General features: G+C 38.7%; 1 protein-coding gene across 1 annotated transcript in view; it reads right to left on the reverse strand.

Moving 5' to 3' along the window:
- FMN2 (formin 2) overlaps positions 1-6,613 on the reverse strand; it is a 166,493-nt gene extending 159,880 nt beyond the window's left edge. Inside the window, exon 1 of the mRNA XM_085298284.1 lies at positions 5,050-6,613. Within this exon, the coding sequence (XP_085154410.1) occupies positions 5,050-6,613 (1,564 nt within the window). The remainder of the gene's footprint in view (positions 1-5,049) is intronic.
- Between the last annotated feature and the right edge of the window lie 17,276 nt (positions 6,614-23,889).

The following is a 23,889-nucleotide window of genomic DNA, read 5'->3' on the forward strand; positions in this document are numbered from 1 at the left end:
AGTCTAGCTATCCCCTTCGGATGGCTCAGAATGTGGAGGAAGCTTATTCTGGATAGCAGCAATATGGAAATAAAATGAGCAACGGTCACTTTGTACTCAATGTACCACAGCCCATTTCATTTTCCATAACTTCCTCTGTATGAATTGCAAGGCAAGAATGCAGGATAGAGGAAGTAASTCACCATCAGTTACTTTTTTCTAGAGTGACACAGATCCTGAACCTACATTGCTGCCTTTTCTAAAACACTTAATAAAATTCAAATGGTCTTGTATTATATTGCATGTAGAGGCAGGAATGCAGTGATGCAGAGTGTTAAGTTCTTGCATCCTTCTATCATGTTTCTGACAGCTTTCACTGCTTCAATCCTGCGCCCCTTTGTATTAGCTCACCTCATCCCCAAAAAGTTGTATGCATAAAGGTTAGTTTCTAGAAACTGCTGAATTCCACCTAATCACAAGAGAACAATGCTCTTTAGATGTACTTCAAAATAATCAAAGCTACAGACACGGAAACACCTACACTTACATATATTATCACAACCACTCCTTATGTAAACTCAAATTTTGGTAAGGGTGGTTTATTGGGGATACACTTTGCCATATTCTGAGCTTGGTTAAACTAGAAAACACAAACAAAATACCATTGCCAATTAGTAGTTCTGGGCTTTCTAATCACTGTGATTCAGATTAGAATTTGATCCTTCAGCCTAAAATATTCCCATGCTTTTCAATGTCATGTTTATTTTTCAATAGACACCACACTATAGAGAAAACAGTAAAGCTTATTCAGRRAATARGCYTATTYYCTGAAAAAGAAGCCCAGGCATATGGGGGAAGGATTGAAACAAAAACTATTAAACAGTTTATAAATACTTTAAATACTAAAGCACAATCAGATCCAATAAATACATTCAAATTTAAATTTCATATAGCTAGTCACACTGGAATAATCAGTTGCTATCTTAAAAATGCTATAATTGAAGAACACTATCTCCTTTAGTGACTAGTTCTAGCCAGATCCCACATGCCACATCTCAAACAGATTGAAACACTGCCTGGACCTCCAGCTATAAAAATTTCCCTTTCCTTTCCCTCTTTTCACCCCCCAAAAGATTAGCAGGCAGCCAGAAACAAAACACATTTTTAGCTCAGATGCGAGTTGGGCTGCGAGACCGGCCTCCAAGCGGCGGTGGTGCTTGGGGAGAAGTGGCCTGCGAGAGGCAGTCACAGAGCCCCATGACCAAGGCCTGCTACTTCCAATGAAGCTCTAGATAAAGATCAAAGTATTAATCGTAACAACACTGAGGCAGTTCTGCATTCCAGGGACACGACTTGTGTGGTTCCCATTCCCGTATTGCACACGAAATCCAAATGAAAGAGAAATTGCAGATGTGTCTAAAAACAACGACTATATTTCTCAGAAGCAAACTGTGACCCTATTTTTTCCAGTTCYCACATACTTTATACTGAGACCTTTCAATGAGGCTGCAGGCAAAGTACTGGAGTTGCACGTGGGTGTCACTGTCATTAGTTACACTGTAAAAGTGAAATAAAGTGCCCTTTGTAAGCAGCAGGCCTGCAGCCCACAGAAATCAGGAAGAGGCCCTGAGGGCACACGCACGGGGTTGATTTTAGGTTTTGTTTTATGGTAGCTTGGATTTTTTTTTTTTTGATGTTGATTGCTTGTTTGTTTCCTGTTTTAAGCTAGAACATGACAAAAATAAGTCTCTCAAATTTAAAGATAACTGATCTGTTTGATGGCAAACACATAGCCAACAGAGCTTAGAATGGGCAGGGGTTTGTTTTGATTGTGTTTAATTACAATATGGGATCTGGAGTAACCTGCATTTTCAGCATATATAACAGAAACCCTCACTAACTCCATTGCTATCACCATGCTATCACCATGACTCAAATTAATGCTAAGCTAAAGTCCTATTTATTAACTAAATCTACTAGCTCTTCTATATCAGTTATGTTAATATTTGGGAACATCAATTCCATTTTTCCAAGATACCCTCTGAGTAAAAGTCATTCATCGACACAGACTGCAGAGAAAGAGCCAGCCCTCTCCATTCAGGTTCAGCCTGGGCCTCCTGGGACCAAGCATAAAAGCCCTGGCCCTACTCTGCATCAGGTTGAAATCTAGAACGTGTAATTACCACCACTGCAATTTCAAACACAGCTGTCCTCATCATAAAAGAAATGGATCTGCTGTCTTAATTACAAAATGCCCATAAAATCGTCCGCACTGCATCCTTAGCCAATGCATCAAGTTCTAAACACCATACRTTGCTTGTTTCTCATATAAATCAAAATACAAATATGCAAAACGGCAAAGTTGGAAGAGCCTTCTTGGCAGGCTGATTTTTTTTTCTCCTCCAAGATCATTTTTAAATGATCATCTGATAAATATTTAAAAATATGTATTTCTTCAATCACTTCTATCAAAATTTATGGGAAAAATATACAAACAATGTAATTCCAGCTATTGGTTACCCTCTACATTTTACATTAAAACAGCCTTAGAGTACATAYAGATCACTGTGAAAACCAAATGGCACACAGCCAAACTACAGCATAGAGCAAAAGTAGGCCAGTCATTTGCTTAGAACCTGCTGTCATCAAAATCAATGACTAAAGTGTTGTGGAATATTTTACTTCATTATAGTTAGAAATGCAGAATAACACTGCAGTCACTGCACAGCAAGATGGGATTTAATGCTCCAGGCAAAAAGCTATTAAAAAAAAAAAGATAGAAATGAGCCACTATAAATAACATGCTTTTTAAAACATTGATAATAATCCCCAAACTGATGCATGTACCGCATGGTTAAAATACAAAGTTTTTCAGTAACAATAGTTAAATTCCAAGGAAATTATTTCTGTAATTGTTGCTATGTGGACTGGTTTAAACAGGCCTTCCTGCTAGTGATGCAGTGAGAGTTTGTAAGGATACTAATGTTGATTTTATTTCCCTTTTCCATTTATACTAGTTATTTATGCATTCTTAATAATTTTCAGCTTATAACTACATTTTTAAAAAGCAGAAGAAAGATCAAAAAGAGAAAATGATAAAGCATTATGTCATTTCAGGCTATTCTGCATAAACTGAAAGGTATARTTGTCCTCTGCCTGTAAAGACAGCTGGCATATCCATGCAAATGAGGGTCACAGGAACTTTCATAAGAGACAGAACTACTGTTGCTTTGGGCACTGATCGCTTCACAGTGACAGCCTTAATTGTGGGTGGGAAAACATGATAAAACAAGTAGGTATTTAAAATTAAAAACTCATGGGGAAAGGTGAAGAAGACTGCTCCTGTCAAATTAGACTTCAAGAAGTAACTTCAAGTTCTTCAAGTCTGCCCCATAAAATTTATTTTCAGACAGAAAATATAGAAATCTAAAAGATATATAGAAAATAAAGCCTAATTACTGACAATGCATTACATTTTATTATTTCACTTTGTTTTTAAGATGATGTCAAGCATCCACAGCAAAAGGTTATGTATTATATATTACAATTTTGAAAGTAGTGATCACCACAAATTGTAAAATTTGGAAATAGGAATGTTTGGAATTGTATCTAAGATAATAGGTGGAAGGGATTTAAAATACAAGAAAAAGATTCTGCTCACTTCAGAGGGGGCTGGCCAAAACTATATTTAAGCTAAAACCTGAACTCTAACTCTAAAGATTGTATTAGCCTTGAACAAAAAATCCCCAATCACAAGAATGAAAGCAGTCTTGTAATTTTAATTCAATAAAAAATTGATACATTTCAAACTCCTAGGGTTTGCTGCTGTACAAAAACCCCACTATTTAACTATTTTTAATAGTTCATTCATCAATCATATTGTGATTATAAGCAGAATGTGCAAAGAAAAAGCAACTATGAATGCAAATAGTTACATTATATAATTTTTAAATCTACAATATAGAACAAAGTGGTCATTTTATGAAAAACAGTTGCTAGTGGCTCAACTCTTTTCTTTCATATAATTTTTAAATCATGTTATTGTTCCCTGCATAAATCATACTATTTTATTTTTATGAAAGCACACACAAAAAAAATCCCACTGCATTTTTGCAAGGAGTACTGAAACATATGTTTCTGTACTCTCTTAGTTCTACAATTTAAATGAATAATTAATGGAATATGTTTAGGAGTTTTCTGTATGTACATACCTCCTAAAGTGACACAGGCCTTCTCGCTTTGTGCAAACTTCAGTGTGTTACAGAAACTCCAAGTAACGGGAAGAGAGAGAGGAAAAGAAAACCTAAAGTGCAATAAAGTATAACCTTCTAAGCTGCCTAACAGACAAGGTAAAAGACTCTTCTCCTCAATGTGCCTGCAATCAGTCAAAACTACCAAATTTTACTACATGCAGTTTCACCTCTCTTCTCCATTTTTTACTGCCTTTTGAAGCCCCCTTTTTCTCCTCCTTCCTTGTCCTTCTGAAGGGGAAAGAGGTTCTTTTCTGCAGTGTTGCCCATCTGAGCTTGCATGCCCGTTTCCTTTTTGTTCCAAGTGAATTGGGGCAAGTTCCTCATCATTGCCCCAGTCTACTGCCAGGTGCAGCTTTCAAATATTTACACTGCATCTGAGCAGTGCCCAGCACAAAAAACAAAACAGAACAAAAAAAAAATCAAACAGGATCACAGTTACTTCATCTCTGAAAGATCTATTTATGCAGAGAGCTAGCTTGCTTTCAGTGGAGAGGCTCTGAACATTTTTATCAAGAGTAATGTAAAGCATTCAGCCTTGTTCTACAAGATTTAGACAAAGGAAAAAAAAAGAAAAAAAGACAAACTTCAAAGAGGTATGCACTTTCTTTACTAGCACTGTTGCCAGGCTGACATGAAATACAGAGAGGTTATTCTCATTAAAAGTGAATGCATCTGTGAGATTAGGCCTCTGATTTTAAAACTGTTGACCTAAGTAAAGACATCAGAACATGCAACAGCAAAGGACTGAATTAAAGTATTTTAAACATATTTTCAAAAAGTCTCTAGGGGAAAAAAAATAATAATACATGTCACTCACCTGAAAAGACATTGGGAAATGTCTCTGTAGAAGCCTGCACCCCTGAGGACTTTCTTGAATGAGTCAAAGGCACTCTTTCCAACTGAAATTTCTCTCTGAACCCCTTGTGCTCCAAGTAGCCTGCAGAGCCCACCTTCTGTGTTATCTCACATTTGTGATCAGATATCTCATCAGTCCAGTCTGCTGAACGACTAAATAAACCAGCCAAACTAGCAGACCTCTGCTTCTTGATTGAGCCTTTTTCTTTTTTGTGGAAGGACTCCTGCCTCCTTGTAAAAAGTGGGCTCTGGGATGGGGAGGGAGAAGGTGAATGGTTGGGAGAACTCAGTTGCCTAGTTGTGGTTTTGATGTAACAAGGATTAATTAGATACGGCTTAAAGCATCGGGAACCAAGCACCGGACTGCCTGTTGTCCCCTCAGAGGACAAAATGCCATTTTTCATTTCAGTAGATAAACCATTAGGCAGGTCGTCTTGATTGGCTGATAGAGTGTGTTTATCTTCCTGAGTCTCAGCTGCATGATTGTGGCCTGCATCTGAAATACCATCCTCTGTTACTGAACCTTGAAAATCAGCAGCCTGCACATCACTAATTTTAGTCTCAGAATCTGTAACTGAGGTTGGAAAACGGAGTGCGGAGCTGTCTATCTGAGACCCGTTTTCTACTGCAGTTCCATTTAAATCATCTTTTAGTTCAGTAGCTACAGCATCCACTCCGGCAGTAAGCTGTTCCTGTTCCTCGATCAATAGCTTACGTTCTTGCGTTTTAAATAAGCCGTTACCAGGAGAGCCCGTTCCATTTACCGCCTCTTTCAGTTCACTTTCATTTGCACAGGAGACTGGAATGTTTTCCGCAATTTCAGATAATGCTGGAAAAGCCTCCTCAGCGTCTGGGCTGCTCGCTTTGTCAGAGGGAGCTACTGAAAGAAACCGTTCAAAATCTAAGGGGGCTGCTTGAGAATTAGCCATGTGTCGGCCCATTGTTTTGGTGACAAGGTCCTCGCTTCCAATGCTAATTGCCCCCTGCTGCTGCTGCAGTCTAATAGCTTGCTGGATATCAGAAAGCAAATCCTCTTGTTCTGTGGCTGAATGGAAACTGTATATATCTGTATCAGAGCCAGAGCTGGTCCTTTGTCCATCCTGTGCCTCTGCTGCAACCAGTACAGTTTCATTTCTGATTTCAAAATGTTCAGCATCTGTGTCCGAGAGGCCGCCTTCATCTGCAGAGATGCTTATATCTGGAGTTTTGGTAACAATTGAGTGAGTACTGTCCAGCTCCCCCGTCGGCAAGGCCTGGCTTTCCAAAACATCCTCCCTCGAACTACTATTCCCATCTTTAGCCTTGGACAGATTTTTTCTGATTCTTAAATTTGAAAACACTGAGGCCCTTGAGTCAGACTTACCCTTCTTTTTGCCAGATTCGCTTCCTTTTGAATGCTTCCCCAGTCCCCTTCTGCTTCCCGCTACCTTCTTTGTGCCATCTGTATCCTTGGGCCCAGAGACATCCTCTCCTCCTTCATGCACATCACCTGTATTTTTCTTTAGCTTCCCATCTTGATTCCCCATGATTTTCTGCAGTGCAAAACCTTCGGAAATCAAGCCATGCTCCCGGATTTCTTTCCCTTGGCCTGCTGGTGAGATCCCCTCTAGCGATCCAGGTTTGTTTTCAAGCGGTGGTGATGCAAGTGAAGCAAACGCTTGCTGTGCCTCTCCCCCATCTGCTAGAGCTGCCTTTTTGCATAATGTGCTGCTTGCACCGGGCTCCGTTGGGACATGCTCAGTACAGCACTGAGAGCTGCAGACAGCTCCTTCCAATGGCTGCTCCTCACAGAGCTGCCTGCTTACTGGGCTTTTGCTGCACTCCTGTTTCTTTAGAAAAGATTCTGTGAAAAGTTTTTCCTTTATAAAAGTTACTTCTTTTTCCACGGTTTTAATTGCCTGCATTGCAAGCTTAGTTTGTTACCAAATCATTTATAATTTCAGGACTTCAGTGTTTGAGTTCCTGGGAGGAAGGAAAAAAAAAAGTCAGAAAGAGGTACCATAATTACACTGCAATTGTTCAAATGCATCAAGTAGTAACTTTGGAAAGAAAAATATTATGCCGCTTTAATAGTTTACAAGCTGCTTAAGGGCATGTTACTTTGACAGATTGACTGTACCTCAGGTGTTTTATGTGTTTACTTTTTAAAGGCCACCAAGACATGATACATAGTTTTAAAAGGCAAATCACTCTGAAAGTAGATAGAAGAGGGATAACAAACAAAGGCCTCTTCCCTCAATTTTAAAGAGTTCTACTTAAAATTCAATACATTATGGTAATTACACTATAAAAACCTCCCACAATTTGTATTCTGAGAAGGTACATATACTATTATTCCCAAGAGATTCAACTCATCAATATTAAAACACATCACCATTGTTTTCTCTGATAAGAACATCTGGCATGAAACAAAACAAAACAAACACAAAAATACAGCACTATTCAAACCCAGCTAAAGAACAGCATACAAGTAAAGTATTCCTCTGTCTCACTCTAAGTATTTAATAATTGTTTTAAATTCTGCTGCTTGCTATTTTGGAACCTTAAAACTAATGTTTTAATCAATTACTTCTTTTCCTCCATTTTTGATTTAGATGCATCTCATATGTACCCATATTTGATAAAATACTTTTCCTGAACTTCCAAAGAGGTATTCCCTTCTCCTTTTAAAATTTAGATTTAAAATAACTGGAATAACTAGAACAAGCAGGCATAAGAATACTGCTGTGCCAAACTGGATCAATTCAGTGGTCCCATACCTTGTTTCTAACAACAGCCAAAAACTAATTATGTAGATTTCTGTTTATAAATTGTCATCACTAAATTGTGTAGTCTATTTGCTTCAGTTCCTGTGAAAGTAGTAGTTTCCCTTTCTTCAAAGATCACTTAAAATAACACATTCTTCCAGGAAATGCATCTTATTGGTTTACCTAATTATTAATTTTGGTATCTTTTTCTTTCTATCAGCAGTTTCACTTCCTTTCCCTCTTTTGTAATGCACATAAAATGGAGGGGTGGTGGTGGGGCGGGGAACAAACAAAACAAAGAATAAATCATCCAAACTTTAAGAAGTATCCAGGGAACTTCACACATGCACTGTTTTTCAAAGGGAGCCTAAATATCTTTACAAATTGGGCTGTGGTCACCATTAAATAACTGCCATTAATTCGATCTGGATCGAATAGCACTATCAGTAATAAATGCAAGTAACTTGTTCTGAATTAGTATTGCCTTGTGCCTTTGGTTCAGTGATCGCTCTGATGTAAGAACTATCCTGAGTGGCCCATGGCTCAGGCACCAGAGCTCTTCTACCTACAAGAGCTCATAGTTTTAAGCAGACCAAATGACTTGATACAGATACACATCCACTGTTTTTTCCAGTTTTAACTAGAATCTACTGAAGGGTTTCATCTGCGCTTTTTTTTTTTTTTTTCATTTTTAGCATTCATTCATTTTGTAAATAATTTATAAATATACTAGCATAAAACCTACAAGAACATGTTTCACCATTTTGCTTCTTGACTGTATTCTGACTTTTACTCTGATTATTACTAAACTACTCTTAGCTCCCCAAAACATTTAGAAGCTATCCCACTAAAATCTGTCAAAAATAATATAGCATAGAATTAATATAAGTATTCTGTTGACTGAATGTTAAATGAAAGTGTGGAACTGGTGTAACTTCCTAAAACATTCCCCTTTCCTTCCTCCTCTGTAAACACACTCACATACAACAAATGATAATTCACCAGTAATATTTGTACTGCAACAAACAAAAACCCCAAGTCATCTCCAAAGCTGGGGTAGTAAGCAAGTGAAATTAAAGGTTGATTTGCTTCCCCCCCCCCCCTTAAATTAGAAACTACGAATTTATCATGGTTTAAATCATTTACTTGTAGAAGTACCATTTCCTAGAAGTTTTATGCAGCATATCCTGATGAATAAGTTCTTCAAAATGCTACATAAATGACAGGCATGGCAATTACCTGAGGCTAAATAAGCTACACAGAAAATTATTCAGTTGCTCAATCTACAATACTAAAACCAGAAGAATTATAAGAAAAAAAAAAATCCATTTTCTGGATAGTCCCTTTGAATGTGGTAACCTAACCAAGCAGGGCTCTGACTGGTATTTCCTCATTTTTGGGGGGAAACAGCATCATCAAAAGGGGATTACTTGTATGAGAAGAGTTATGCATGTGACTGTAAGATCAAATAATTTGCCCTGTTTATTCCATATAAGGCACAGAAAATGTGTTAAGGGGAAGGAGGAGACATAACTTACTCCACAGCAGTAAGACAAAACTCTCAAGCAGCACTTGCTGAAAAGTTCTGATGGTAACATTAGACAAATACAATAAAAAAAAGTTAATACTATGCACTTTGTTTCTTTTTAAAGGTCTTTTAGCATCTGAAGAAAAGCATAATGTTAAAAGACAGCAGAACCCACTTTAACATCAGTACAAACTACATCTGAAAAACTAAGAACCACTTTAACACTTTACACCAAAAACAAAACAACAAAAAACTCCAACAGAAATTATTTGGGAAAAAAGAAGTGTTTTCAGTGTTCAAGAAGGATACTTCATTTTTGAGAGTAGCTATAACTTGTTCCTAGCCAATTATAAACCATCAGCACTACAGGCCAGCTCTTGAGCCTGCCTACCTCATTTAATGTTTTAAGTAGTCGGTCATAAATTCAAGAGGAGAGATCACCAGCAGAAGTGCAAGATACCCTCCCCTCCGATTCTCTTGCAAAGCTCAGGTGACACTAATAGCAACGCACAGAGAAGACTTAAAACTTACAGTTCAAGATACCTTTCCCTTGCACTCTGATCTTAGCTTTCACCTTAAGACATTTCATTTAGGAAAGCAAACCACCATGCTGAGACCAGGCTTGTTTTTAGGAGCACCRTGGGCACCCCAGCACAGCAGCTCAGCCTGGCTACCCACCCCGCTCTCACGGGGAAGAGGAAGGGCCACAGTGGCGGTGCTGATTTCACTCACCTGAGCCAGGGCCATGCAGGTGGTTACTGCAGGCCTGAATAATCCTTAAGGGGGGAGCGAAAGGAATAGCATTTCTCCTGCGCTCTGCACTGCAAGTCCAAACTGTTTGCTAACATGCTGTTATTTCTGGCTGGGCGCAAACCCAGACCGCCTGAAAAGGGAGCATAACCAGGGGAGCCCACGCGGGGAGCGCGGCGCTTTCTTCGGGCACACACTCAGGCATGTTGGCAGCTTTCAGTTTTTATCATGATTTATTTACTGTCATTTATTTATTTACTTTAGCTTTCAAGTCTTGATAACGTGAGGAGAATAACATGGTGTTACTGCCATTGACTGGCGTAGGTGCCTGGCTCTCGGTCGGGGGTTCGGGCTGTCGGTGCCGCGGGCCCCAGCCCCGCTGCGGGCCGCGTTTGTTGGGCTCTGAACCACAGCGACTTTGGGGTGAGATGAGGGAAACCACAGGAAGGCTGGTGGCACGTGAGCCGACGGGAACGGCACCCCGGCGGCATGAGTGCGGGTGCCAGCGCAGAAGCGCCATTACTGCCCGGCCACCGCGTGCTCGCTGCCGCCGCCAGGCCAACCCTGCYGGGTGCCCAACCCGGCTGGCCGGGCACCTACGTGAACGCGCGTGCGCCTGCATGGAGGGTGTGAAAACGGCTCCTCGGGGCGAGCAAAAGGCAGCGGAGGCCTGCAGGGGGAGGTTGCCCCTCCCCAGGGCCTCGGGCTGCCCTCCGCGGAGCTGCTGCCGCGGTGCTGCTGAGCGGGTCTCATTGCCACTGGGCCCTGTGGCGCCTTGGCTCTCCTCTCGCCCCGGCCCCGAGGGGACCGGCTGGCCCGGAGAGGGAGCGTGGAGCACCTCTGCCGCGGGCGCCCTGCGGGGAGTCACGTTTGCCTCGGAGCCTCAGCACACCCGGGTTTGGGTCACGGGATAAGGGCACGTAGATTATCAGGGTATTTTAAAGTAGGGTGATGTCACATCAGTGACTGGAGTAGCCCAGACAGTGGAAAAAGAGGTTGTTCTAGCGAATCAGGATGTTCCCTGCCAGACGTGTGTTACTGTGGCTTTGCTTCTCTCGACATGTAAAGCTTTAATTTTACTGAGTTTACGAGAAGCCTCATTCTTGTCAGTGCCTCTTGGTTTTGTGTTTTAAGGCACTGGGAGGCCTTGCCAAGCCACTGACATCATTAAGGGCTACTCTAACCCAGCTTTGCATTTTAACCCCCTGCCTCGTCCCCTCGGAGCCAGCAGGAGCCGAGTGGCAGTGATGCCGTGCATCCCCCCACGGCAAGGGACAGACGGTGCCGCATCTGGCCGTGGCGGCGGCAGGAGACAGGGCCGCCGAGGAAACCTGCTCCCAGCTCAAAGCTTTCTGGAGGAGGCATCATCCCAGAAGGTATTAACTGTCCCTTAAAGACTCTCTTATATTACCAAAGCAGCTTTCAGTGCTAGTGCAGCTGAAAATCATTTCTTGTCCCCTCACCCCCCAACTCTTCCTGCAGACTTGTCTTTTACGACTTGATGAGTTTTAGGAGTCTCACTTTCCCTATCCTACTGGCAAGAGCTAAAGAGACCACAGTGGTGAGGGACAAATAAAAAATTCAAAAAAGCCCCAATAGCATACAGTTGGCCCTGCAATGGCAATAGTCAAATTTAGTTTCTAGTGGATGTGAGATTCTGCTATTTTTTTAATACTCAGCAGTATGAGATCATGCTTCATGCATTGTATTTATATTAAGCAAGAGTCATCCAGCTTCTGAAAAAAACCTATTTTGCCTATTGAAAAACAGTTCCTCTTAAAAAGCGCTTGAACCAAACTAGCAATGATGAAATCAAAGTATTTGGCTTGCCTAGGAGCTTTAGTTAGGTATATTAGAAAATGATGACTTGGATTTTCAAATGCCTGCTTCACAGTGCTTCACAGTTTAACTTTCTCCTGCATAATTTCTCCATCCAGTGAAAACTAATATTTAAAGTAAACGTATCTGAAGAGGCAGGTTCTCCAGCAATGCAATGTTTGCCAATTAATATGCTGCAGCATCCCTACTCGTTACAAGCCAAAATCTTTGTGAAGCATTTACCTTCTGAATTTCTCACCTAAATGCAGTAATACATTTATTCATTGTGAAACAGTGCTTTTTTGCTTAAAGATGTGATCAGTTGGATAAAAAAAAAAAAAAAAAAAAAAAAAAAATCCAACAAGAAATTTTTGTTTCCATATCTCAATTTTTCCATATTTCTACTGACTCTATTTCTGACTCTATTTCTACTGACTTTTCAGCGTAAGAGCTATGCAGAATCTTTCATAGTTATTTACACAGAATGTGTTGGCTAAACAGCTGCACACAAAACCCTGCAAGCATTCCAGAGACGTATGCATTGTAGGTCAGGGTTAGGCCACGGAAACAGTCTCTGAAAATGCAGGCCTTTGCAGATACAGCAGCAAGGGACTCCTGTATTTGGAGCACAGCTTGCTATGCTAGTATTGTAACCAGTGCAGGGCAGTAACAAACTGCAAAAGTCTATATTACTCCCTGATCTTTCACAGTGTGAAAAAAGAAAGATCTTGTGCCACAGCCCACAATTTTCCTTGCACAAAGTTAATTTCAGACAAATTTTTTTCACATACAGCTGGCCAGCAGTTGTTCTCTAATATCTGTACTTATTTGATAGCCTGATCCATTTTTATTTTGCCTTGCATATGAGACAGTTTCTACAATATAAGCCATTGTACAATACAGTAAAAAATGAGAGTAAGAATCCAAGTTACAAATCTGATATTCTAAGGGAGCGAAATCTATGCAATATCAGTTTTTATTCAGCCCTCTCAATAACTTTCAACCCAGTAGGAAATGAAGTTTTTAAAAAGAGTATCATGAAATTATTGCAAAATTCATACACATGTAGAATCAGGATTTGAGTAGAGAAGAAGGAAAGATAAGTAGAACTGACTGTGTCAGTTGACCAAACGAGATTCACATAGTTTAAGACTACCCACCACAAGCAAGCATTTCATAGGGAAAAATGAGTAGAGTAGAAGAGAAAGAGATTTGTTGTACTAGAGTATAGAGAAAGGAACAAAGAATACAAATCTGTAGGAAACCAGGCCTCCTCATTTTCATTTCTTAAAGAACACACATTCTCTGTTAAATCAAGCAGAAAATTGTCTTTTTGGTTTTGTTGGATTACTCCCAGGGCACTTAAATGGCAGGGTTGAAAAATATGGACTTTGATTGTATCAGTGGACCTTTTTGCTTGCAGAGAATCCAAAATGCTATGAAACAATGGCAAATTCTGAGCCTTGTCCTTTTCTGCAGGAGACAAGGGATTAATTTAAGTACTTAGAACTCTAATTTTATCTTTTCTTTCATAGGTATCTACTAATCTGAAGGAAAAACTGACAAAGATCTATTTTTTGCTGAGATTCTTCTCTCCGTTTTTAAACATTTCAACCAGTGATATTTTTTGTTCTAAAATTACGTGGAGATATTAGAGATTTCATAAATATTTTTATCCTCTTTTTTATGCATCAGCCCTTGTTCTATTGCAGACATACGCACACACGTGCATTCATGCATGCGCGCGCACACACACACACACACACACACACACAGAGTGTGGGACAAATAGAAAGGGAAATTATTAATCAGCTTTCATTTGTATTTGAAATAACAAGTATTCTTCTATCAACTGCCACAAAGTCTTCCTCCTAGAGAAAGCAGCATTTGGGCAAAACTGCTTTGTAAATGATCTGCGAAAGTTTACAAAATGGGATGGATCGGCTCTTCACGGAAGATCTTACCTATTTGAAGATAAAATATTTTTGTTCAAATTTGCGGCAGTTGCTTACATATATTAGTAATTAGAATGTATTTTTGATAATATTTCCATAATCAGATTTGAGAAGTCTCTTCCCTAGTCCTTGGTTTCCATCAGTACATAACATTAGCAAGGTAAATAACACTCATACCAGTACTTTGACGTGAACAGGAAAATGCAAATATCTCCATCTGCTTAAGAGTTCCTAGGATAAAGGCCTTTGCAGCTGGAGTAAAAAAAAAAATCCTGAAACTAAAATTGTAAACCAGCATCTAATGCAGTGAAAGATAAGCACTAAGAAGCAAAAAAGGACAGCAGCTCTGAGAAAATCAAAGGAAAGCTCAAGCAGTATGTATGACATATAATGTCTCATGGTTTTATTTCCTCTAATTGCGATTCTGTGCTATTGTAACAGGATGAACACTGTGAGTGATCCAGACAAGGATTCATGATTGTTGCCTTCAGATTTCTGTATTTATTTTTCTCCACAGTAGAGCTAAAAGCGATAGAGTTATAGCAATTATATCAGTTCATCTCTTAAACAGAGATCAGTGGAAGCTACTCCAGAGAAGAATATAGACAGCTGCACAGTAGAGGGTATTCTCCACTTTAAGGATTGGTTGGTTGAGTTGTTGCCCCTCCTCAGTAAAATCCTTGCCTTGCATATACCAGTCCCAATACTTCTGTCTTAGGGCTTTATATCTTTTCATAATAGGGGAAAGACAGACCAGTGAAACTGTAGGAATTTATAGATATGATTCTAGGCCTTGAGATACATTCTTTCTGGGCTTACTATGTATTTAGCGGAAAAAGTTTGGCTGTAGAGCTCTAAATTTAATTTCCTGAATTGAATCATTTCTACAAAGACTAGTTCTTTACAATGAGTTTCCATACAGAGAACCCAAACAACTTTAGGMATATCCATCTAGGTATCCCAGTGCTGGATTTTGTAATTAGTGCTGTTCATTAGATCTGTATTCTGCTATTTGCACATTCTGTTAACTGCAGTGTAGTAAACCAGCTGGCTTGAGGGCCAGCAGTAGTTAATCAGCCACAGCATCACAGGGCTTAGGCTGGGCTACAAATCCACCCAGGACTTACGATAAATACAGTACTTGCTAATGTGCAAAAAGTCTTGGCTGCCTGATTAGATTGAGCTAGTTCAGGTGGGACTTGCCTACCGTAAGACAAGTGTGACTGCAGTGTACATGCAAACTGAGTTCAATGCATAACTTTCATTTTATGTACGTGGCTAGTGCTTAGCACTAAGGACCTAAAGCCTCATTAGCACAGTGAGTTCCTACTGTTTTTGCAATGAACATGACTTTCCTATTGTCAGCCAAATAGCTATCATAATAAGCTGAGTTCTGATGCTGGTTGTCTCTATAAAGCAAACACACTGCGTATGAACAGCTGGCAATTTATTTGACTAGAGTAAGACAAAAGAATAATGGTGCAGCTGAATAATCCAGATGCTCAGATAAAGATCAGGAAATACAAGCTGGATGGTGATGTTTTTGTATTAATAAAAATATGCCATACGTAGAGGCCTCCACTGAAGTACAGTTTTTATAGGGCTAAACGTAGCAACTAGCATTATCCACTTAAGGAATGAAAAAACTTTCTCAAAAATAGTAAGTTAAAATTTTGCCAGGTGACTGTTCCTGCTCACTATATCTCAATATTTCCCAGTCTCTCCTATTCTTACTCCTTTCTTCCTCAACTTCAACATGTCCGTCAGACCAACTGTCTGGGTCTTCTGATAGCAACTGTGCTACCACATTTCTTGTTCTAAACAACTCTCATTCAACTGCATCTATATATTTATCTCCACCATTGCATCCAAGAACTTTTGGTGTGATATCTCTCAATGCATAATTTCTTCACGGTCATCTGCAGCCCAGAAGAGTTCTCAATATGGCAGGCAACCTGCTTTTGGCTACAGAATAGCATGTCTTCTCCTGTACCTGTTTTCACTTCATTCACTTAATTGTCTGAAGTTGTTAATCCCTTCCAAGACCTACTTTGGTTGCCACTCACTAATTTGGCTTTCTTCTTAAATGGTTTTATCATCACATCACTCTCAAGACTTTTTGCTTTCAATGCAACAACTTCTTCACTGTTTTGAGGTTCACATCTGTGACTATGATGGAAGGAGATATTTCCATCTCTTGATGGATAGCCAATAATGAATGGAAACACTTAGGGATACACAGTGGTTTTTCTCACCAATTACTATGGGTAAGGAGTACAATAAAATACATCTCATAGTTTTGTCTTCATTGTAACTTGTAATTTTATCATTTCTCTTACTTTTCCCTCCGGTATCCTGGCTTGTATCTTGGTGAACATTCTTAATCCTTAATGCCCATGTCTTCCAAACACTGGCAAAAATGGCTGACTATATGAAAGACATTGTATAATCATCATCTATTTTATCTGTAATTCACAAACGACTTCTTTTAGCTTTATGCAGCTGATTGCTTTCACCTTTGTGGGAACCCTGAGTTTGGTTCTGTTCTTCTTTTGTGTTACAATCCAAACAAAGCTGATCAAAAACAGAAAGGAATTAAATATTTGCCTCCCTATCTTTTTACCAACAGTTTCTACTGAGAAAACATGTAGAAAAGCGATCAAGTATATTTAACTACCAGCTTTCATTCTGAGAAAGAATGGCAAACAATTTGGAGAGTTTTAATTCAGACAGTGCTTGCCTCATGTCTCAAGGTCTTAATTTCTCCTAAAACATTGTAGTTTAAAATGTCACAGCCTAGAGCACTTTAGGAAATTGGTTATGGAACCTGAAGTAATACCAAAGCATTGATTTATGCAACAGTTGGCAAGAAAACTTCCAACAAATGTTTTATTATAGTCTGTCTCACCCTTGCCAATGTCATCATGTTAAGAGCTTACATAAAGTTATTTAGAAAATGGAGCCCTTTCTAACATCCAAGCAGGTCACCCTCTCATTTATCAAATGACATGAGATGTGTCATTCTTATTTCACATATGTTCAGGAAAGATGTCCCAGTAAACAGGATCAGAATGCTTAGCAACAGTCCAGTTTAACCTAAAGAGGTCTTGCATGAATTGGCAACAYCACAATTCATCTTTTTTTGTATAAGCTTACAATAAGAAGGATGAATTATGCCCTAAGAGGGGTTACCTTTCTGTTTTGTACACTGTGTACTCAGCACAAAGTTAAAAACTCCACCAAGGTGGAATAAGATTAAATGTTCAATTAAAATTCTTAACATCTTCTCTGAGCCAGCATAGTTTTACCTGGAACATCATGCCTGGAAGTGTTACAAATGTTTAAAGTAACAAGATCCATGAATTTTAAACAGATTATTTGCGCTATCATATGGCACTTTATTTGCTTCCGTATCAGGAATCTTCAGAGATCCACAAACAAGTTACTTAAATACTTCGGGATATATTATCCTAAACAAACAAAAAGATTTGGAATAACGGTACATCTATTTTGACATCATGCCTCTAGCAGTTGTCAGTACGGACAATGGTGCAAGAAATGCTGCAGAGGTAAACAATGGAAAAGTTTATTCTTGAAGTCCATTATCCAGATTAGTGTATGTCCTGAGACAAATTTTTTCAACTGAGTCTTACAACTCCTTGAATAACCTGATACTGGAATTCAGGGTGTTCTTACTATCATGTTAACTGCATTTTGCTTTACACTCATAGACATGTCAGCCAAACCTCAAACCTGTTGTACCAAACACTGAGCAAAATGCTACAAGACTACCTTGGAAAAATTACAGTCTAAGTAGAGTCACATGAATAACCTCATTAACTCAATTACATTGGTTCGCTTATCCCTGCCATTCATTGCTTTTGGTTTTGCAGCACAGTGCAGTGAAGAGGCATTTGATGGACAAGTATCAGTAATCATTAGCCTTCCAGAAATGATGAGCTTGAGAAAGGCTTTTGACTTGGAAAGGACGGATGGCCTGGTTTAGTAAAATTAAGTGGTCAGTTCAGGTATACAGAAGCGCACAAGTGAAATAAAGGCAGGAAAGGAGAGAATACTAAATCTAGCAGGACTGCCAAAACAAGGAGCAATAGGTTACAGAAAGGTTCAGGAGGGCATAGGTTTCATTGACATAAGGTAAATATGACATGAAAGGCTCAATCACAGTACAGTATTACAAGGGAGTAAAGGAAAGTATGGGGAGAAATAGGAAAGGAAAATGAAAGGTTTTTTTCTGCAAGATTATAAGGGAGCATTGCCTTGGACTCTTTAGATTCTTTAATTCTTTAGGTCTTTAGGACAGTGGGCCTACACATTAGGCTTATGTTTTCATTTCATCCAGAAACATCAGTCTTCAAGTACTGTAGAGGAAAGAACATGCCACCTTTACTTCCTCCCAGATCCCACAATGCTAGACTTTCTGTTTTCCTGCTCTGTTACAGAAATGCATTTTTGTTCATGCTGAAGTTCTAAACTTTATTTTCAGTCCTTATTATTATCACTTCTACTTTTGTGGCAAGATACTTTAGCCCAATGTAAACATCCAAATGTGAGGGCAACTCTGGTCACAGCACCCATAATGACATTAAGCTTTGATCTAGAGCAAAGTCCCAATGTACATGAAGCAAACTACAATCCCTGCAGAAGATTTTTTTTTACTTTAGGAATAGGGAAAGAAAGCTTACATCTTACAGATGAGCAGAGATAAGCAATATTAGAAGATACGCTCATTTATTGTCTTGTCAGACAAGTATCTCACATGAGATCAAGAAACCAGCAGGAAAAAGAGAGAATGTATGCAGACAATTCATCCTGCTTTTATCCATTCCACTTCACAGAATTTGCTGTTATTTTGCTCACAGGCTTATGATGCTGTTATTTTTCTTCCAGTTTCATGTCAGTATTGAAACATGAATATGACATGTTTCAATATGTCATTTTATCCCCTTATTTTATCCCCTCTAACTCAAAGCTAAACTACAATACCACAGGTGCCATAACAGGATTCTAAGTTGTCCAATGTTTCTGTATGAAATTTTGTGTTATTGCCAGTTTGACATTTCTCCCTCTGAGGTGAAACCTGAGCTGATACCAGCTGTATCCCAGAGAAGAAATCCAAGGGCTTGGCACTATACCACAATTCTCAAAGTTGTTCCCACAGGCAGGAATAAGTCAATTGGAAAGAGCTTTCAGTAAACATCTGTTTAGTAGTTTGCAGGATCTAAGATTCTTTTGAAAACTGGGTGCCAAATGATTCAGCTTTCCATAGTACTTTTTAAATACATATTTTTATTTCAACAGAAATTGAGGGATCCCTGAGCTTTCCAGCTGCTCCAAAAGTCTATCTAGGTGCAGTTACAGTTCCTTAAATTGACATCATCTCAAATAATTTATTAATAATGCTGCTTTTGTTCCTAGCTAAATCCCAAACTGCACAGAAGATTTCAGAGAACCCTTAAAGTAAAATCTACACAAAGTCTTCTTTATTTAAAAATATACATGGATTTTGACACAACTGCTTTGTTTCTTCAACTAGGGTCTGCTCCAGCTGTGTCCTAGAACTCTTGATACTCCAGTTGGTGTATCTTGAAATGAATAGATCATGCCCCCTGATTTCAGAGGAAGGTATACAGAGAAAAGGGACAAAATACTGTGTTCATGACCTAGAAAAGTATTTTTTACACACACACAAAAAGCACATAAAATAGCTTATGTTTGAAAGAGGTAGAACGTTACTTTAAAAAATCTTTTAGTTATAGTGTATATTTTATGCTATTCATATTCTTTGCTGATTATTCTTCATTCCATATTCTGTTTTGGTCCTAAGATGAAAACAAGTGCAGAGTAAAGAGTTCTCTGAAATATTTATAATGGGTAAAAGCAATTTTTAGAGAACATTGTTTTAAACTCTTCTTGAGAAAGCTACTCTGTATGTAAACTATTGTACTATAGAGTAAAATGTTTAAGAAATAGTTACAGTGGTAAAGGCCCAGGGTATTACACAAAGCAGAAAAACTTTCAGTTCAGAATTTAATAAAGTATTGGAGAGAAACTGCTTCCACAGGATGAGACTTAGGGTTCAAATGCAGAGATATCATTGCAGGGGATTTAGCTTCAGTAACAACTGAAATTCTGAAGACATACACATTTGTTGATTTCAGGTGGAACAAAAAATTCTCTTCTTATGTGGCAAAATGCAATAAATATTTGACCCAGGTCAGTAGGGTGTATATGTACAAACTTTCTACAAAAATCATCATGGGGGTCTCAGTTCAATATAACTTCAAAAGCTGGTGAATTTAAGGGCATTTTAAAATTGTTATTTAATGACTAATATCAAGACATAAAACAGAAGTTACATAGACAGTAGAAATTTCAGTAACTGGTTACAAGATTATTTCAGAAAAATCTAGAGTGATTTCTCACTATTTAATTGTATTAATTACCTAGGACATCCTGATTTCTGTTTTATAGAAGCATTTGTCTACAGACTACGTGGAAGTACATTCAACCTCACTTTTTTCTGTAAAAATAATTTCTTAGTAAAACCTTAAATGCAGAAGGCTGCTGAATTCTTTTGCATTCTTGAACAAAACCAGTTTCTACAAGCACACAGACATAACTTGACTATTCCATATTAGCTATCTCAACAGTTTGTGGCTTTTGCACATATTTCAGACTGTTTCTGCTGCAAGAAGAGGTATCTACCAAAACTGGGTCCATATTGTTACCTCATTTATCATCCCACACCAGATAAAATGGGTTTGACGTACTGAACCACCTACTTAGTTGGTTATTTTTAAATGCTAAGGGTACAGCTTTTTGTCTTGCATAAGATTACCCCCACTGACATCACTAGACAACTCATAAATCTGTATCAGTCAGAAATGATAAGAATCCAGCTCAGGGAGATTGGTTGCAGATCTTGGAAGATCGAACATGAGCTGTTGTAACACCTCATTATCCACTATTTATTTATTTAAAAACTCATTAGGCTTTTTCTTGGAGGATCTATGTTTAAATCAAAATCCACATCAAGCCTGTCTACAGCAAATACAAATTGTTTGACACTACATCAAGACTATTTCTGGAAACAAGATTCAAGTCTTCTTTGTCTGATGAATTGAGCATATAATCATATAATTTACTTAGTTTGCCCCTACTATCTCCCCTTAGGACATGTAGAACACCTTGTGTCCTAAAGAAAAAAAAAAAAAAAGTTCATCCACTCAAGCAGGTAGCCTGTTTGCCATGAATATGGGTTAGTCAAGTGCTGTGTGGGCAGCCTGGTGACCCTGACCTGTACTGCCACAGGAACACAGGTGGTACACTGCTGAAGGTGTGGCTACTTCTCTGTCCTGTCCTGGTCTCCTATGCAATAAGCACATACTGTAAGCAAGAATAGAAGAAAAAGGAGAATAAAATACAAAGGACTGCAGTTGTCATATTCTGTAACCACATTTTCCCATAACATTAGGACTCAAAGACATTGTGGAGAGAGGGAGAGGGCTATGCAGCCATAGATATTCATTCCAGGTAGCCCAGAGCATGCAAACAGTATCAGGTGACAATAACTGAAGGAAGCTAGCAATTGGGAAAAGGAGCTGTTGTTCCCCTTGTTTCCTTCCTTCAGCAGATTATCATGTTAACAATACACACACTCTAAGACTTGTGACCAAAAAACCAAAGAGTGATTCCTAAATGAAAGATGCATTTTAGATTACCTGTAACAGCCTGTAAGTATCATCAACATTTTCACTACAACGACAGCTACAAAAGAGCACTGGGAGCTTCACGGGCAGTTAGGGATTCAGTTGTGTATTTTCTGATATGTTTCTAAACTTTTCAATTTCTCTGAAAGTGTGTGCATTGTCAGTGTGTTGTGTCTAAAATATGCTTAGCTGCACTAACACCTTTGGAGGTAAAATAAATGCGTATGTCTGCAGCTGCTACCAGTCCAGTCATCCCTAACTGGTACAGATCTGTCTTTGATGCCATCCCTATGACATGCCAAATAAGGCCCATTCACATATGCATATATTTCGATTCATCTCTTTCATTCTCTGTAGCTATAAATGCCCTTTACCTTTATGCACAGCTGGTTACCACATGGCTTTCATTCTACTTAGAAAGTGGAAACCCTCTTGAAGAATATAAGGTCATTCAGAAGTGCTCCCTAGGGTGGCTATAAGCTAAACCCTCAAATTCAGCCTTCTTTCCTGTGAGATAATTCCAATATAATCCCAGGAGAATTTCAGATACTGCCAGCAATGTGTGAGTTAGCCTTATGTCAGGAATCTTCATTTAGCAGGACATCATGTTTTTTCTCAGCTGTTCGACCATTTCTAAAACATACCTTTAATTAGGTATACCTTTTGTTATAGTCATAACAAAACCTTATTTCCTGCAAAACTGTATTCGGAAGTGTATTCTGCAACTTTCGCTTACGTTGAGTAGTAACATTTCCATACAGACTACACTTATGTGAGAGTCAGAGTGTCTGGGTTTTTTGCTCTGGGCACCATTTTCGGTCACAAGAACTGGGAACAGCTTGATTCAGATGTTAACAGCCACTGACATTTGCAGGAACATTGTTTAAATAGTATCAAACATGCCTTGAGAATTTTCAGTGCATAAAAGACTTCTCACAGAAATTATTGAAAATATGGTATGCGTGTTATTTGTGACGAACAGTAGCATAATTTAAGTGTTCATGGTAATATGATATATAGCTATATGGTATATTACAGAGTAACCCAGATTGAATTAAATTCTATCCTGACTTTCATGTCTTTGCAACTTCACTGAAGTAGAACTTGTGTGCAAATCAAGGAAGAATCTGACTTATTTCAAATGGCTATGGGAATTTGAGAAATTAAATGGAATGAATTCTGCCTTTTGGTTACAGAAATGATACATTAGAATCAATCTGCAACTGGTACCTAAGTTACAGTAAATTCCCTTCCCTCTTATCATTTATTTTAAATGTGTCTTTTTCAATTTCATAAAAACAAATTCCCTTATTGTCTTAGATTTGAAGGTTTCCATCAGGCTCGTAGCATTTCAGAAAAAAAAAACAGTGGTTTACATATCACAGGACTGCACTAATGGAGAAGCTCTGAGAGTGTAGATCTGGTTTGTTCCAATTCATTTCAATCTCTGAGGATGTCTCATATTCAGAAGGTGACCTCAAGGGGAAAAGCTATGTCCCTGCATCATTGTATTACAAGATAGGAATTCTGACAGACTCTTACTCTTCTCTGTGTAAACTGAAGTTACATGGACTATTTTAACCCTTTCTCCCACCTGAGATCATTCATTTCTGCACTCTGTGGAGAATAGGACAGAGTGGACAACAAAAACAAAACCAAAAGGACAAAAAAAAGGAAGATCTCATGAAGCCGGTTCAAAGTGTCCAAATTATTCGCCTTTTGAGACCAGTGAAAGAGGAAGAAAAAAAAAATCAATCCCAGTTAAATCTAGGTAGATTAAAGCAATACATGCGCAGTATCCCTTTAAAATTTCTGCACTATTCTAAGAGCAAAATACTGAGGGTACAGGGAGCGGGCAAGGCTTGAAGGGGACAGGCTTGAAGGGGACAGACTAAATAAGCATGTGCTACACAGCCACAGTGCTCATGTTCTGCAGGGATGGCCAGGATATGCAGTAGATATTGTTCACAGCCACAGTGCTCATGTTCTGCAGGGATGGCCAGGATATGCAGTAAATATTGTTTCAGTAAAAGCCACTTTCCTTCTGCTGTAGCACCCACACTGATAGATCTGTTTGATACCTACATATATTTCAGAGAAATGTAGTCTTGTCATCTGCTCTGAAAATTCTCTCGAAAGATGTAGATATTTGGAAAAATCTAGATGCATCATAACCGTGTGTATACACTCCAACAGCTAGAGATAATGAAGAAGTGAGTGCACATATCAATTTGATTCATATTCTTTGAAAATATGACAAAGAAACTAATATTT

This window comes from Rhea americana, unplaced genomic scaffold (genome assembly GCF_003343005.1).
Source record: "Rhea americana isolate MKP2758 unplaced genomic scaffold, rheAme1 scaffold_137, whole genome shotgun sequence".
NCBI classification, from domain to species: domain Eukaryota; kingdom Metazoa; phylum Chordata; class Aves; order Rheiformes; family Rheidae; genus Rhea; species Rhea americana.